The 17327-nt window shown below is 38.6% G+C and overlaps 2 protein-coding genes across 3 annotated transcripts in view; both read right to left on the reverse strand.

Annotated features, from left to right (window-relative positions):
* The window catches only part of MCM9 (minichromosome maintenance 9 homologous recombination repair factor), an 88969-nt gene extending 83213 nt beyond the window's left edge, over nucleotides 1-5756 (reverse strand). For both annotated transcript variants that reach the window (XM_036247932.1, XM_036247933.1), the window contains exons 1-3: nucleotides 5702-5756; nucleotides 2565-2883; nucleotides 378-694 (exon numbers count right to left, since the gene is read on the reverse strand). In XM_036247932.1, coding sequence (XP_036103825.1) covers nucleotides 378-694; nucleotides 2565-2868 — 621 coding nt within the window. In that variant the 5' untranslated portion in view covers nucleotides 2869-2883; nucleotides 5702-5756. The remainder of the gene's footprint in view (nucleotides 1-377; nucleotides 695-2564; nucleotides 2884-5701) is intronic.
* A 10098-nt stretch (nucleotides 5757-15854) lies between these two features.
* Nucleotides 15855-17327, reverse strand: part of FAM184A (family with sequence similarity 184 member A) — a 100438-nt gene continuing 98965 nt past the window's right edge. The window contains exon 18 of the mRNA XM_036248370.1: nucleotides 15855-16203. Coding sequence (XP_036104263.1) covers nucleotides 16122-16203 — 82 coding nt within the window. The 3' untranslated portion in view covers nucleotides 15855-16121. The remainder of the gene's footprint in view (nucleotides 16204-17327) is intronic.

The raw sequence follows: 17327 nt of genomic DNA on the forward strand, positions 1-17327 counted from the left end.
AGCAAATAAAAATGAGGCCTAAACCCTAAATCCTGTCTACTCCTATGTTTAACAACCAATTAAACGCATTTAATTTTCTCCTATCCCTTAGTTAAGTACAGCTAGTTTGACTTCTTAAATATTCATATAATTTTAACCTAATTATTAAATCATTCAACCACCCCCTTGCCAATGCTCTACATGAAAAGATGTTTATATCATGTTCTCTAACAACTACATTCTGACATATGTGCAAAAGTTTCACACTTGATCTTCCACAAAGTGACGACACAAGTTTCACTTGTAATTATTAGGTGTTTCCTAGTCCTGGCAATTTGCCCATAGCTGAATAACACTTCTTAAAATTTGTCATTTTTCTCATTTATTTGATCACTTACCTGTTCCTGAATTTTGATTTCCTGATAATCTCTACACCTGGTTGGAGATGAAGACAAGTCTGAGAGGCAAGTGAATTTTGAAGAATCACAGTTCTCCAAGCTGGGACATGAGGAGGGCCGGCGGAAGGTATAATACTGCTCAAAGTCAGCCTTGACTAGAAATACATGCTTGCATTTGTTACACATGTAATCCCGTTCAAACTCCAGGATCTTCACCAGACTTGTTCGAATCACTGTCCCCGTGACAGATAAAAAGTGTCCCACATCCTTGGTTTTAGGGATGTGCTCCCTCACCAGCTCAGGACAAACAGGCAAACCTGATGAAGAAAAACAAAAAAACAAAAACAAAACTCATCAATCTTCACATATGACTCCATAGAATATACATTTCTCATATTTGCTGAGGATGAAAGTATTATTTCAGAGAGACAAAATTTTGTGTTTTTTTTTTTAATTACAAAAAATAATCAGATAAAATCAAAAAAATAGAAAAGAATTATTTCAAATAATTATCAATAGACACACTTTAAGAGTACATATCTAGATGATTAAAAAAAGGATTCATGGGGGAAAAGGGAGAAACATCTGTAACAAAAATAAATTAATAAAAATAATTTTAAAAAAGGATTCATTCTGTCCTGGCTAGTTTGGCTCAGCGGTTAGAGCGCCGGCCTGTGGTCCAGAGAGACCCGGGTTCGGTTTCCGCTAAGGGCATGTACCTTGGTTGCAGTTTGTCCCCGGCCCTGGTTGGGTTGTGCGGGTGGCAGCCACTCGATGTGTCCCTTTCACGTTGATCTCTCTCTCTCTCTCTCTCTCTCTCCCTCCCTCCCTCTTCCTCTCTCTCCCTCCTACTCTATCTGAACAAAAAATGGAAAAATGTCCTCAGGCGAGGATTAAAAAGAAAATAAACAAACACACACACACAGAAGGATTCATTCTCAGAAGAGGGCTATCTCAGTAGGATCTAAATACAGTATATAATTATAACCATATTCAACAAATATACTGTTTCCAGCCACACATAAAATTAACTTATAACTCTTTGAGTAAACCACAAAGCTGAGTGATAGATGGTAGCATAATGACCAAAGAATACCACAGTGCTAGAAGGCTACTGCTTTTTCAGTTAGGTTCAGGGTTCATTAATATGTAAGTCTGACAGAGTTTCTAACCCTTGAATTATCCAGAGGTTTACCCACACAATCACTTTATCTCTTAATAACCTTGTGGTTTTTGCCATTAGTAAAAGGCAACTTAATAGGTGCAAAATGCCAAAGAAAATTTTTATGCGGAAATGCCCTCTTTCTCATGTTCGGCTAATGCATCTTTGGAGTAGAGCAGTGCTAGCTGTGATAGTCAAAGGCTGCCTCCTAATAGGTTTATCTAGCTAGCATTTGTCACAGTGGTTCATGTCCCATGGTCCACTGTATGGGCCTCAGAATTTAGTAGCTCTGAAACCTGTTAAGTATATACATAGAAGACAGTTCTATCAAATTTGCCAAGCTCATGAGAAATAACCGTAATAGGAATGATTATACTTTAAGTTTCTATGGTCAGCACATTTTCTCCCTGTTGATATATCTATTCCAAAAGCAAAACAATAACAATAATCAGAAGCTAGTTTGGAATGCATGGAATTAAAAAATAAAAAGCAACTTAGTTAGATAAACTAAATGCTTAAGGCACCAGGCTACATTAATCTGGTGTTACAGGCAAGTCTAGAGACAGACTTGAATTTTCTGTTGCTTGCTGAGACTCTCCATATACTATATACTATACAAACAAGGTGGGCACTGCCAACATTTGCCACTATGACTTCTTTTTCTATGCTTTCAAGGCTGATTTGCCTACCCTCTAATGAAAATATTCTTTATTTATATTGACTTATAGTGCATCACATTTTGCCAGTAAGAAAGCCATACATTTGCTTAGGACAATTTTTGTATATATCTGCTCTATTCTGTGTTGACTTTACAATTTAACTCTCAGAAAACAAACATTTCTAAATTCCTGTGGAATGCTTCATTAAAATCCCCTGGGGCTGACAAGTGCTATATCAACTACACAATAAAAATATTTTTCAGTATAAATAAAAATTGTTTCTTAGTGTTCTATATTCAATGTGTTAGGGTTTCTCAAAAACCTTCCTAGAGAATAACATGACGATAAAAGCCTTAAATGACTCACCTGATATCCTGGCATGAAGATTCTGCTTCATGGAGACATCCTCAGGCTGAGAAAGAGACTCAAAAATTGTCAAGGCTGATCTTCGCAGTGAACTATCAAAAACAGTTAGTACTTCATTGGGGAATGCGTTGAAATATTCCCCAATTTCCATGTTGGTCTCAAAAAGGGTCATGGCATTAACCACAACTGGGTAATGAGCATCTTCATCTCTTTCCTTCAGGATTAAAAGAATATCGTTCTTATGGTATTCCGAAACATATGACTCAAATACTTGACCAACCAGTGCAATTTGTTCACTATTCATCTTGAATCTAAGTAACTAAAGAAAAAAGAACTGTATTATACCTTAGCTATTAGACTTACACACAAATCAACAACAAAAAAAATTGTGTGGCTGTAAATCATCCTGGCTTTAGGTCACACTATAATCTCAAAATACTACCTGAACTTAAATTTTAATTAGATCTGAATTATCTGTTATTTAGTAAATGTATTATTTTTCAAGTGGGTAAAGAATTATGTTGGTACTGATTATAAAATCCAAAATGGTCCAGTGTCTCTCCCATTTCTTTTCCCAAAACTTCCTCCTCATTAACCCCATATTATGTAACAGGTCCTTGCCTTTACTTTAACCAACTTCCACACACACTTTTGTTATCAAGTATAAAATCTTAAATGTCAGTCTTTTGGTTCAAGTTACTCCTGGTAGAGTTCTTTGCAAGCATCCTATTTCTAGGTTTTATTCAGATAAAAAACATTTCTCTCTCTCTCTTTCTCTCTAGACACACACACACATACACACACACACACATTATTCTGCTACATAAACAGAACATACACTACTATTCAGATTGATAGCCAGTTATGACTTAAATAGTTATCAGATTGGCTTTAGATATTTCCATTTGGAGGCGAATTTATTTCCTATTTTCTCTTCTTGACCCAGGAAAACTATTGGCTTCAGCAAAAACAGCTGTCAAGAGTGGGAAAAAAACTAGATAATTAAACTGAGAACAAGAAAATTGGTCTTTAAATAATAACTACATATTGAGAATAAGTACAGTATATTTTATTATTTCAACTATCCTATTCCTCTGGCAATATATTTTTAAATTTTTATCTACAGATTAAAAGGGCCTACCTACTGCATTCTGTTATCATGTATACACACAGATATGTACCACATGCAAGGCACTGTGCTTGGAAATGAAAGCACAATAAATGGTTATTTATGCCCTCAAGAGAACTAGGGAAAGATCAGTATAACAGCACTCTAACAATGGTAAAAATGCAATATGAATAAAAGCACAAAGGAGCCTGGCCGGTGTGGCTCAGTGGTTGAGCATCAACCCATGTACCAAGTGGTCGCTGGTTCCATTCCCGTTCAGGGCACATGCCCAGATGTGGGCCAAATCCCCAGTGGGGGGCATGCAGGAGGCAGCCAATCGATGTTCTCTCTCATGTCTCTCTCTCTCTCTCCCTCTAAAAATCAATTTAAAAAAATTTTTTTAAAAAGCACAAAGGAGAGAAGGATTAAACTTAAATGGGGTGACAGTCCTAAATAAACTGTCCAAACTGGATCATTTAAGAAACTCGTATTTGGTTTGGAAACAGAGAGCACTGGAGGACAAGTGTAGTTTAATTTGACTTATTTCATTCAACTAACATTGATTGCACTAGACTCTATAAAAAGATGATTAAAGAATTCTGACAACTATAATGCCAGTGTCAGATTAACAGACGAGTATATGTATATCTAAGAGAATAAGTGAAAGTAAACTATGGCCAGTACACTAATAAGTAATTTGTATTGGTTAGGTAATATAAACTCAGCAAAGTGTAAAGCAGAGAAAGCACATGTGAAGGTACTGATTAAACAGTATTTCCATGATGTGGCCTTTGCTTTAAAAAACAAAAACAAAACTGTACTTCCAAGAGTGGCTACAAGAGAATCTCGAAGATTCTATTAAGTTTGGAGCCACAAGTTTAGCAATTTAAAAGACAGCTCCACACAGGACCGGAAGGGGGCAGCCTCAGAACTCATGGTTCAGATTCAGGTCAGATTAAATTCCACCTAATCTTTTTTAACAGAGCATCTTCTTTAACAATAGCATTCGTGGACTGGTGCAGCCACTATGGAAAACAATATGGTGTTACCTCAAAAAATTAAAAATTGAACTTCCATTTGATCCAGTGATCCTGCTTCTGGGAATATACCCTAAGAAACCTGAAACACCAATCAGAAAGAATATATGTACCCCCATGTTCACAGCAGCACTATTTACAATATCTCACTTATATATGGAATATAATGAATATAATAGTCTGAGGAATAGGGTAGACCCAGAAACACGGAAGTAGGGTACAGACTGACAACCCTCAGAAGAGGGGGTGGTGGAGGGTGGGAAGAGATAAACCACAGAATTTATATGCATGTATGCATGACCAATGGACATGGACCACAAAGCCGGGGACGGGGCAGGGGGGATGGGGAGGAGGGTGTCAATGGGGTAAAAAAGGAGAAACATCTGTAACAAAAATAAAATTTAAAAAATAAAATAATAAAAATAGCATTCATTTTCAGTAACTGCAAAATTGATCAACTGTTTCTAAGCAGTTTGCTAACCCTATAAACCTGCCCATCCAGATACAAACTGAAGGCACTTATTCTTTTACAATTTTCAAGTCCCCTTTCCGTTTTCTTAACGAGTATTTCAGGTTAAAATACCATCAAAATCAGGGGGGTGAATAAGTGGCGACAGCTAGCTGGCGCCCTGGGAATCACCGCGGGTCCAGCCGCCTCGCCACACCTGCCGGGAGCCACGCCCCCTCGCCTGGGAGCGCCGCGGCCTAGGGCCCGCCCCTTCCTCGGCCGTCCGGCCCACCCCCGGCCCGCTGCTCCCGAGCCACTCGGCGAGCCCGCTGAGGACTGCTCTCCACACTTCCATCTCTGGACGCAGCCCCTGCCCTACGCCTGGGCAGGTCTCTGACACTTGCCAGGCTCGGCGCCCGGGCAGCTCTGCCACCCGACCGGTCCCGGAGTTGAACAGTTTTTGAACTAACCAAATGTGGGCGATACTTGGGACGAACTGCGGGAGAAAAAGTGACGGTGAAACGAAGCAGCGGCTGTCACTTACTGGCGAATACGCAGTGTCCGAAGTCCCTCGGAGTGTGCGCTCCGGAGGCGGAGGGGCGCGGCTAGCTCCGGCCTGGTGGCGGGGTCGCGCCGCGGGCCCAGGGACGCGAGGAGGCCGGTGGGGGCGGGGCGGGGCGCGCACGCCGGGCCACTCGAGGCGCCGTCGGCCGCGGGGACGCGCAGGCTCCGGCGGGCCCGCCTCGCGCCTGGGCGAAATAGGCGCTACGCGAGCGGCTCAGCCCGGCCCGCGCTCCCGACGGATGCCGGGCCGCGCACCGCTCAACTTCGCAGCTCAGGTGGCTCTTCCGGGTGGGGAAGCGGACGGGCGCGCGCCCCGCCTGGCGCCTCGGGACGCGAGGGGCGGGGCGCGGCGGGTTGGGACCGGAGGAGGGTCCGGGAGGAGCCGAGAGTCGGGGCGGAGCGCTGCGAGTCCCGGGGCGGGGCGGGGCCGGCAGTAGGCCCGGTGGAATGGGAAGAAGTGAGTGTGCGGTGCTTCGGAGGGATCGTCGGGATTGTCTTGGTTGTCTTTTTGGTCTAAGAACTCGAAAAAACCCAAAGCCATGAAGATTTTTCTCTTGTGTGTTCCAGAGATTTTAGAGAGGAGGTTTTATGTTTACGCCTTTGATCCATTTTGAGCTAAGTTTTGTACATACGAAAATACAGATCTTAGGTAACTGTTTTTGCGTATGGATGGATAGTAACATTTCTTGAAAGAACTATCCTTTCCCACCTAAAAGCCTTTGCACTTATGTGAAAAATAAGTTGTCCTAATATGTGTGGGTGTAAGACTTTCCTATTCTGTGGCCGTATCTTTTTGTTTGTCTTTGCAAAAATACCACGTTGTCTTTGATTACTGTAGCCTTATGAGTTGAAATCAGATAGTGTTTGGCATCCAGTTTTGTTATTTTTCAAAGTTGTTTGGGGTTTTGTGTTTCCATATGAATTTTAAAACCAGTGTGTCATTTTCTGTTAAAAGCTGGGATTTCCATTGGGGTTGCATAGCATCTATAGGTTAAGATGGGAAGAATTTACATATTAATAATATTGAGCCATATGACTTTGAACAAATTAAACCTCACCATTTATTTAGGTATTAAGCCTGTAATATCTCTCAACAATATTTGATCTTTTGTGAAATCAATAACTCAGATTTGTCCATAAAATCATATGGAAGGGGAAATCATACTTGTTGATGCTACATAAATGATATTTTCTATTTCAATTTCAGATTGTTCCTTTCCAGTATGTAGAAATACAATTGATTTTTTAAATTAAAAAATTATTTTTTAGAGCAGTTTAACATTCACAGCAAAATTGAGCAGAAAGTATGGCTAGTTCTCATATATCCCGTCCCCACATACCCAAAACCTGCCCACTATCAACATACAATTAACAGAGTGGTGCATTTGTTACAATGGTGCATTTGTTACAGTGGTGCATTTGTTACATTAACGTGATTATCACCCAAAGTTTATGGTTTACAGTAGTTCCACTGTTGGTGTTGTACATTCTGTGGGTTTTGACAGTTGTATAACAACACGTATACACTGTTGTAGTTTACATAATAGTATCATTGCCCTAAAAATCTGTTTTCTGTTCATCCCTCCCTCCCACCTAACCCCTAGCAGCTTTTTAGTGTCTTCATAATTTGCATTTTCTAGGATGTCATGTAGGTGAAGTCATAGGTAGCCTTTCAAATTTGTTTCTTTCACTTAGTAATATACATCTAAGGTTCTTCCATGTCTTTTTATGGCTTGATAGCTCATTTCGTTTTGGTGCTGAATAATATTCCGTTGTCTGGAAGTACCACACTTTATGCACTCACCTACTGAAAGGCATCTTGGCTGCTTCCAAGTATTGCCAGTTATGCAGAAAGCTGCTATATACAACCATGTGCAGGTTTTGGTGCAACATAAGCTTTCCGTTCCCTTGGGTAAATACCAAGGAGTATGACTGCTGGATCATAGGGTATAATTTTATAAGAAATCACCAAATTGTTTTCCAAAATGGGTGTAACATTTGCATTCACACTAGCAATGAATGAGTTTCTTTTGCTCCATATCCTCTCCAGCATTTGGTGATGTCAGTGTTTGGCATTTTGGTCATTCTATTAGCTATATAATGGTGTTCCATTGTCATTTGATTTTGCATTTCTCTGATGACAAGATGTTGAACATCTTTTCATATGTTTATTTTATTTTATTTTTATTCAGACAGAGAGGGAGAGAGGGAGGAAGAGAGAGAGAGAAACATCAATGGGAGAGAGAGACATCGACTGGTTGCCACCCATACAACCCCAACAGGAGCCAGAGACAAACTGCAACCAAGGTACATGCCCTTAGTGAGAACCGAACCCAAGACCCTCTGGTCCCCAGGCTGACGCTCTAACCACTGAGCAAAACTGGGGCTATTTTTTTATTTGTATATCTTCTTTGGTGAGGTGTCATTTCACGTCTTTTGCTTGTTTTCTTATTGTTGAATTTTAAGAGTACTTTGTCAGATGTGTCTTGCAAATATTATCTGTGTTTGATAAGACTGTGTCTTATCTTCTCATTCCTTTTTTTATATTAATCATATTTTCTATTTTTTTAAATTAATTTAGAGAGAGAGGAAGGGAAAGGGAGGGAGAGAGAGAAACATTGATGTGAGAGAGAAACATTTGATTAGTTGCCTCCAAAATGCACCCTGACCAGGGATTGAACCCACAAACTGGGTATGTGCCCTGATCATAAATTGAACTGGCAACCCTTTAGTGCAAGGGACCACACTCAACCAACTGAGAGCCACATTGGCCAGGGCTCTCATTCTCTTGACATTGTCTTTCACAGAGCAGGTTTTTTTTATCAAGTCCATCTTATCAATTGTTTTGTTCATGAATTGTGTGTTTAGTGTTGTACTTTAAAAAGTCATCACCTGCCCTGGCCGGTTTGGCTCAGCGGTTAGAGCGTCGGCCTGCGGTCCTGAGAGACCCGGGTTCGGTTCCCGCTAAGGGCATGTGCCTCGGTTGCAGTTTGTCCCCGGCCCTGGTCGGTTGTGCGGGTGGCAGCCACTCGATGTGTCCCTTTCACATCGATGTTTCTCTCTCTCTCTCTGTTCCTCTCTCCCCCCCGCCCCCACTCTACCTGAACAAAAAATGGAAAAATGTCCTCGGGTGAGGATAAAAAAAAATTTTTTTAAAAAGTCATCACCAAACCCAAGGGCATCTAGGCCTTTCTTTTGTTCTGTTAAGTCTGTGATGCACTTTGAGTTAATTTTTTGTGAAAGGTGTGAAATCTGTGTCTAAATTTTGTGTGTGTGCATGTGGATGTCCAGTTGTTCTAGTACCATTTGTTGAAAAGACTATTTTGTTCCTTTTGTCAAAGATCTGTATTGCCTTTGCTCTTTTGTCAAAGATTTACATGGGTCTTTTAGTGGGCCCTCTGTTCTGTTCCACTAATGTATTTGTGTATTCTTTCATCAATACCATGCTGTCCAATACCAATACTGTAGTTTTATAGTGAGTATAAATGTTGGGTAATGTCAGTCCTCTGACTTTGTTCTTTTCCTTCAATATTGAGTTGGCTATTCTAGGTTTTTTGCCTCTCTATATAAATGTTAGAATCAGTTTGTCAACATCCACAAAATAAATTGTAGGGATTTTGACTGGAATGGAATGAATCTGTAGATAAAGTTATGAAAAACTGACATTTTGACAATATTGAATCTTTCTATTCATGAACATGGAATAGCTATCTTTCCATTTAATTTTTCTTTGATATCTTTCATCTGAGTTTTAGTTTTCTTGGTATAGATTGTGTACATATTTTGTTAAATTAATATCTAACTCTTCCTTTTTTGAGGTGCTATTGTAAATGGTAACATGCTTTTAATTTCAAATTCTACTTGCTCATTGTTGTTATATAAGAAAGCAATGGAGTTTGCATATTAACTTTGTCTCCTGCAATCTTGCTGTAATTTCTTATTAGTGCTAGAAGTTTTTTTCTTTGTAGATTCCTTTAGATTTTCTACATAGACAATCATGGCATCTGTAAGTAAAGATAGTTTTATCTTCCCAATCTGTATGCTTTTTATTTCCTTTTCTTGTTCTTTGTGGGTTTTTTGGGGTTTTTTTTTTTTTTTTGCTTGTTTGTTTTTACATTTAGCTATAACTTCCATTATGCTGGTGAAAAACAGTGATGAGAGGGGACATACTTGCCTTGTTCCTGATCTTAGTGGGAAACTATAATTGTAAGGTTGGACAGTAACACTGTAACTCAATGTCATTGTTTACTATTGTGAATATTTTGCAGTTTGCATATACCCCCTACAGAATACAGTGATACCTCGGTTCTCGAACGCCTCGGTTTTCGACCAAATCGGTATTCGACCAGGAGATTCGAGAAACTTTTGTCTCGGAATCCGAACAAATATTTGGAACTCGAACTTCCGAGATGAGCCGAGTTGAGCCGAATGGCGTTCATTCGGCCCAGCGCGCCTTGCTTGCGTCCTCAGTGTGAGTGCAGAGAGAGAGTCACGCTTTGTGGAGTCACGCTTTCCTATTGGGTTTCATTGCTTCGGTTCTTGAACAATTCGGTTCTCGACCGTCCTCCTGGAACGAATTATGTTCGAGAACCGAGGTATCACTGTATATATATTCAGATTCTATTATATATAATAAATATAACATCAAAATATTGTTGTTTTTATATATTGTTCAGAAATATATTATTAAACCACCTATAGATTAGATATTTCTAAATTTAACTAAATTAACATTGAAAACAAGCTTAGATTATCACTGTCATTAGCCATGAACTATGCTTGAAGGCATTGAAGTATAAATGTCATCACCATAGTGATGTTTTTATATCTATATATATATAATGTATAGATCAGTGCAATAATATGTGCCTCTATATTAGTTACTTCTTTGGGGGTAGTGTGCTCACAAATGTTTTACTGTGAGCATGTGATTAAAATAACATTGCTCTAGGGACTAGGGTAGAAATTTATGAAAATGTTAGACTCTCCTTTTCTACCATCTTTGTAGGCAACTATATGTGAATTAAACTGTCGTAGAGGTACTTATTAAAGGCTGATTCCTTGGGTCACCTGAGACTCACAAAACAAATATCTCTGGAGGTAGGGCCCTGAAGTCAGTATTTTAAAAAAGTAACCTAGGTGACTCATACACCCCTAAATTTAAGAATCGTGGTGTTTGATGGTGTTTAATTATTTCCCCTCCATCTTAATTTTCAACATGTCAATTCCTGAGCCACTGGTAACTATATTTGTGAAACTGGGTACTATAAAAAACTAAAATGAAGGCAGCTCTCTGATATTTTTTAATACTTTCAATTTCCCATGAACAAGTTTCCCTCTGCATCTTCTCAAAGCATTATTGACAGAAATCAGTTTGATATATGTTTGTGAGAATATCACATCGTTTTAGCTTCTGGTTTACCAAAAACTGCTGGGAAGTAAAAAGACACCTGGCTAAGTCAGCAAGAAAATATGCAAAACTGAATTTGATAGACTATTCATGAATGCAAATGTAAATCTTAATACAAACTTCTTAGCTTCAACAGAGGAAGTGAAATAAATGACATTAAGAGGGCACAGATTTGGCTCTATTAATAAAGATAAATCTATGGATACTATTTCACCGTGTATGTGTTTTTAAGGAGTTCTTGGTTACAAATAACAGAAACTAACTTAAAATAGCTTAAGCAAAGTTAGTGGAGGGATATGGAATATCTATGGAGTCAAAGAGGGGGAAGGTAAGCAGGCAAGTCTTAGGGAAGGGCTTAACCAAGGAACTGAAAATGGGCAGGAATCTACATCAATAGTGAAAAACTGAAAACTTTACCTCTAAGATCAGGAACAAAACAAGGAAACCCACTCTCACCACTGCTATTTATCATAATACTGGAAGTCCTAGCCAGAGCAATTAGGCAAGAAAAATAAATAAAAGACATCTAAATTGGGAATGAACAAGCATGGAACCTCTTTAAATTTATGTCTTCTTCAATTTCTTTCAACAAATTCTTATAGTTTTCAGTGTACAGGTTTGCCATCTCTCAACCTGCCGGGATTGGTGCAACGCAATGAAACTACAAGCACATTGCTGCTTGGAGTGAGGAGGGGCTTTTGCAAGGGAGCAAATGCTCCAGATCTTTGGATGCAGTCCCATTTATTTGCAGATTATACCCCCAGGTTACAAGTGGATTTATATAAATTATTTCCTTGAGATGGTGTTTCTGCGCATCACACACCCTAGCTTTGTCTCTTGCTTTTTACAGGAAGAGACTTTGAAGCCAAAAGATAACAAACCCTTATTCACATGCAAATGAGGCACTCAGTGCACCTGGGTGAGCCAGGTTTGAGAGAATGCATTACAAGAGGTTTAGAGTGCATTAACACAAGGTTACAAAACATCCATCTTCCAACCCCGCAACCCCACACAGGTTCATCACCTTTTAAAAGTTTATTTCTAGGTATTTATACTTTTTGTTGCTATTATAAGTGGGATTCTTCCCTTTATTTCTCTTCCTGATATTTTGTTGTTGGTATATAGGAATGAAACAGATTTTTTAAATATATCCTGCAACTTTACTGTATTTTTAAATTGTTTCTAATAGTTCTTTTGTGGAGTCTTTAAGGCTCTCTATATGTAGAATCATGTCATCTGCAAATAGAGATAATTTTACTTCTTCGTTCCCAATTTGGGAATGCCTTAGGAAGTATTCTCTCTTGTTCACTTTTTTGGAAGAGGTTGGGAAGGATTGGACATTTCCTAAGTGATGAGAGCCATAAAGGTGTCTTTCATTATATTAATGAGGTGATATTTGGACCCCACCTAAGGACCAACCATGTGATTAGAGGATTCCAACCCCTTGGCCTCTGGTGAGAAGAGAGAAGGGCTGGAGATTGAGTTCAGCCACCAATGGCCAATTAATTTAATCAGTCATGCCTATGTTATAAAGCCTTCACTGAAATCCAAAGGACTGAATTTGGAGAACTGTACATTGGGAAACCAGACATTTTCACATGTCACTGTATGTGCTGGGCCCTAAAGTCCATGAGGATAGATGCTTCTTTTGGGGGGACCTCACCCTATTTGTTTTCATCTGGCTATTCATATCTTTTAATATCCTTTGTAATAAACCCATAATCTAGTGAGTAAATGGGTTCCCTGAGTTCTGTGAGCTGCTTTAGCAAATTAACAGAACCCAAGGAGGGGGTCATGGGAACCTCTGCTGAAGAGCCAGGCATCAGAAGCACAGGTAACAACCTGAGCTTGTATCTGTCATCTGAAGTAAAGAGTGGTCTTGTGGGACTGAGCCCTTAATGTGTCAGAATTGAGTTGAATCGTAGGGACACCCAGCTGGTGTCCTAGAATTGCCCTAACACACATTGGAAATTGGTAATCAGACTCTTTGGTATGGCAATTGATAGTATCTGCCACTGTATTTTTTTTTTCTTTTTCTTTATTGATTTTAGAGAGAGGAAGGGAGAGGGAGAAAGACAGAAATATCAATGAGAGAGAACATCGATTGGCCGCCTCCTGCATGCCCCCCACTAGGGATCAGGCTCACAACCTGGACATGTCCCCTGACCGGGAATGGAACCAGTGACTTCTTGGTGCATAGTTTGATGCTCAACTACTGAGCCACACTGGCTGGGCAGCCACTGTGGTTTTACTTCTAAAGATCTTAGCATAAAAATAATAGTGTTAAAAATGATAAGTACCATTTTTATCATTATCATTACTTCTCTGCAAACATGGGTGCTGATCTGACCTCCATTCTTCTGCTGTACTTAACCAAGATGAGGATTTTGTTAGGTAAGTGTAATCATCCATCCCTATGAACCTTCATCCAAGTAGCTGATGATGGCCAGAGAGCACAGTCATGTTGATGGGTTTCAATATAAATATATGGCCTCTAATCTCAATCACTGTCTGGCAGTCCTTTTAAATCTCTCTAGCATATTTGCTCTTCTATTTTCCAAGACAACTATTTACTCACCTACAGTAATTTATACCTTTCCCAAACTATCTCATCTTATTTTTGTAGGAAGGTTTGTAGAAGGTATCATTTTATTATACGGCCCAAGAGACTGAGTCACAGAGGTTAAGATACATGTTGGTGGCAGAGCCAATGTTCAGGAGCCTCAGAAGAAGTGAGCTTCCTAGCACTGAAGTATTCAAGTTTAACTGCTTACTAATTATTCCAAAGAAACTTTAACTTCAGCATATCTGAAATAAAACTTCACTTTTTGCCCATACTTCATTTTCTTTCATGTTCCACACATATTTGTCACCAACTCTGCCAATTCTTTATTTTCACTCTTTATCCCCTCATCTTAGTTCCCATTAACAATTCTTTGGTACAGTCTACATCTGAACCAACTTAGTAGGCCTCAAACTGATCTTGCTATTAGGTACCCATCTTTTCTGAACAAATTGCAGCCAATATGGTGACTTAAATTTTTTTTAAATATCAAATCATGCTGTTTTTTGCTTGCTCAAAATTCTAAAGGACCCAGTTGAATTTCTTACTAAGCATTCCCGTCCATTTGTAGCATAATGAAAAGAACCCTTATTGTGTGTGTGGGGGGGAGGGGGGGGGGAAGGGTAGCAAAGGAGGGTGTGTTCAGGTTCTTCATCAGAGTTGTTGTTGAAGGGTTAAAAATGTTAAAATTGTAGTGTCTAATTCAAGATAGGTGCTCAAGAAATAGCTGCTCTCTCATCACACCACACTAGATTGCACTGAGTTCTCAGAATGCAGCCATCCTGCTTTCTCCTGTCACTGGTTTCAGCTTGTCCCTGGAACAGCTCCCACCTTTGGTTTGTCTGGTTACCAAATTCCTACTCATCTTTCAATATTTTACGTTAATACCACTTCCATGTCAAGTTTAGGTCTTGCCCTGTTAGGAGGGTAGCTACTACTTAGGTAGGGTTAATCACTTCGTCCTCTCTGCTTCTGTTACCATTGTGCACTCCATACATCTTGTTTGTGGCTCTGCTGAAAAAAAAAAAATTTTGGTCCTGGACTAGTGCAGCAAGTATAGGGTGTGTTCCTTGAGGACAGCTGTTCATCTTTGTGTGCCCACTCAGTCACCTACATGGGCACTACATCAAAACCTTGGTAAGTGTCTGTATTATGAGATGTGTAAACTAGGAGCAAGAAAATGTGCTTATAACTATATTTTCTAAAATAAGCATTAACTATTTTTCTTGGAAAATTCAATCTTAGTTTAAGGAAAAAGTGTAGAGCAAGTATTTTGTAAAACTTTTTTTGTCAGGGTAAGTTAAAGAACATGCTACCACTGCGCTTACTCATATGCAATGGTTTATTCCTTGAAGATTGTGAGGAATTATCTCATTTATTTCATGAAGAGTAAATGAGATCATCTTTCTACTGCCCCCTTAAGCACAGTGTCTGACACATAATAACCATTTTAAAAGCAGGTCTTTAACATTACTATAATCTTCATAGATCACGTACTTGCATTTATCTTGTTCACCTGGATTTTTCTAAAACTGACATTACCAAGTCAACTAAACTTGGCACTCTTAGAAATGGATGCACTCTTTCAGGCCACAAGATAAAATACAGTCTCCTGTCAAAATGGACTGAAAGCTTAAAGGAACAAAAGGTCTCATTAACATGTGACAGTGGTTAGTTAAGCCCATGTTAATGTGTCAATACTATATTCTCTATTTGAAAAACTAACAAAGTGGCTTTCAAGACAAATTAAGATCAAATTGACCATCTTTTTACCCAATAACTTTTGGCCATAATTCATATTAATTTAGATACTTACTGTACTAAAAGATACTTACTGTACTAGATCCTTGACTATCAGAATAATTAAAATACTCTAAATAAGTCAGCAGTATTTTATATACCTGGAAGTCCACAATTTCCATAACTGGTTTCATTCTAGCCTTGTAAGAGAACACAGTTTAGCTATAGCTACACATAGCAATGGAACAAATAAGATAACATATTTGCCTATCCTAATTTTGTTATGATTATTGAAACCAAATAATTTAGTATTTTATAATTACTATGCAGTAAAACTTTTTGGCAAGTCTCATCGGGAATCAAAACGTATTTAAAAATTAAATTAATGTACTTGAAAAAAATGAAAAGCATTATTGGTTGTTCTAACAAAATTTATTATGCAGTAATTACAAAGGTTAAAGACTCTTCGATCTCAAATAAAAATAACTATTATAATTACACACATAACATAGTACCTTTTAAGAATGATTCCAATAAATATCACAGGAAATACAGTGTATTTTCAAATTGGAGAGACAAATACTTTCTCATTCACAGTGTTTGACATAGGAAGGCCTGTTCACATAACGATCTGTAAGGTCATGCTCTCAGTCACAGTCCACACAGAGCTGTGCCAACACAATTCTTTCAGAATGTGAAGTACCGGGCAAACCACTCCTGGCGCTGGGGATCTGGAGAAGCCACCGGGGAAGCTTCACTCTGAGGAGGACTGAATTCATAAAAAGAGAGACATGTAACCCAGCATTAAGCTGTTTTGCAAAATGAAGGGTAAAGCACATTAAACCTCAGTGTGGATGACCACAAGTGGTTCCCTAAGTCAGAAGATGTATGTTAACGACTTGCTACTCCTATAACTAGATTCAGTTCTCCACTCCATGAAGGCTTGAAAGTGCATCTGCATCTCAGAGGAAGTCAGCTCAGAGGGAGCCACATCACAACAATTACAAAAAACAAATCCAACAGTGAGGAAAATAATGTCATCTTTTGTGAGTAAAAAAGAAATCAGGAGTGGTGGGGAATAAGAACAAGATAACATTCCTCTCTTTCAGTACCTTTTTTCTTTTAGTAAATTTCACAATCTGACACAAGCACTTGATTCTTACAGATGTGTCCTTAAATATAACTAAATTAACTAAAACAGTATACTATTTATACTAGAGGTATATTTATATTAAACATTTATATCACAATTCCATAAGTATTCTAAGGGAAAAGGAGTGCATTAAAAAGCCCATTCCCCTCCGTCTTCAAAGATATATAATTTATACTTATCTTAAGTCAAACGAAAGATTTTTTGAGCTAGTTGAGAAAATAAAAGAATCCCTACCGTCTTTGGGGGAAATTACAAGGCACGCAACAATGTGTAATGGAAACTCCAGCAGTGATGGTCCTTGAGCTCATGCACATGCATCTTACTGATACCTGAACATACCCATGCACAAGGGAAAACAAGCAACACAAAATATTTAGCAGGAGACACGTTTAAAGGTGTATTTGACTATTTTTCATTCTTGCCATTTTTTTCTATTTAAAGTAATTAGTCATTAACTATGTCATTAATCACGTAACTTAGAAAAAGATAGTCTACCTGTAAGGCTATTACTAGTGACACTGCTAAAATTTACTAACAGTAAGTTAAAAGTAAATAAATTTAAAGCCACACAAAATCAGTAATAATATGGTAAGCATAAACTGACAGTACTTTCTGACTTTAATGGATAAACAACTGATTTTGTTTAAATTTTATTTGTTAATACATTTAATCAACAACTCTGAGATAACTTAAAATTGGAATGTCAACTATAAAAACTATTACTTAGATTTATATTTTGC

The sequence above is a fragment of the Molossus molossus genome, unplaced genomic scaffold (genome assembly GCF_014108415.1).
Source record: "Molossus molossus isolate mMolMol1 unplaced genomic scaffold, mMolMol1.p scaffold_m16_p_8, whole genome shotgun sequence".
In the NCBI taxonomy this organism is placed as follows: domain Eukaryota; kingdom Metazoa; phylum Chordata; class Mammalia; order Chiroptera; family Molossidae; genus Molossus; species Molossus molossus.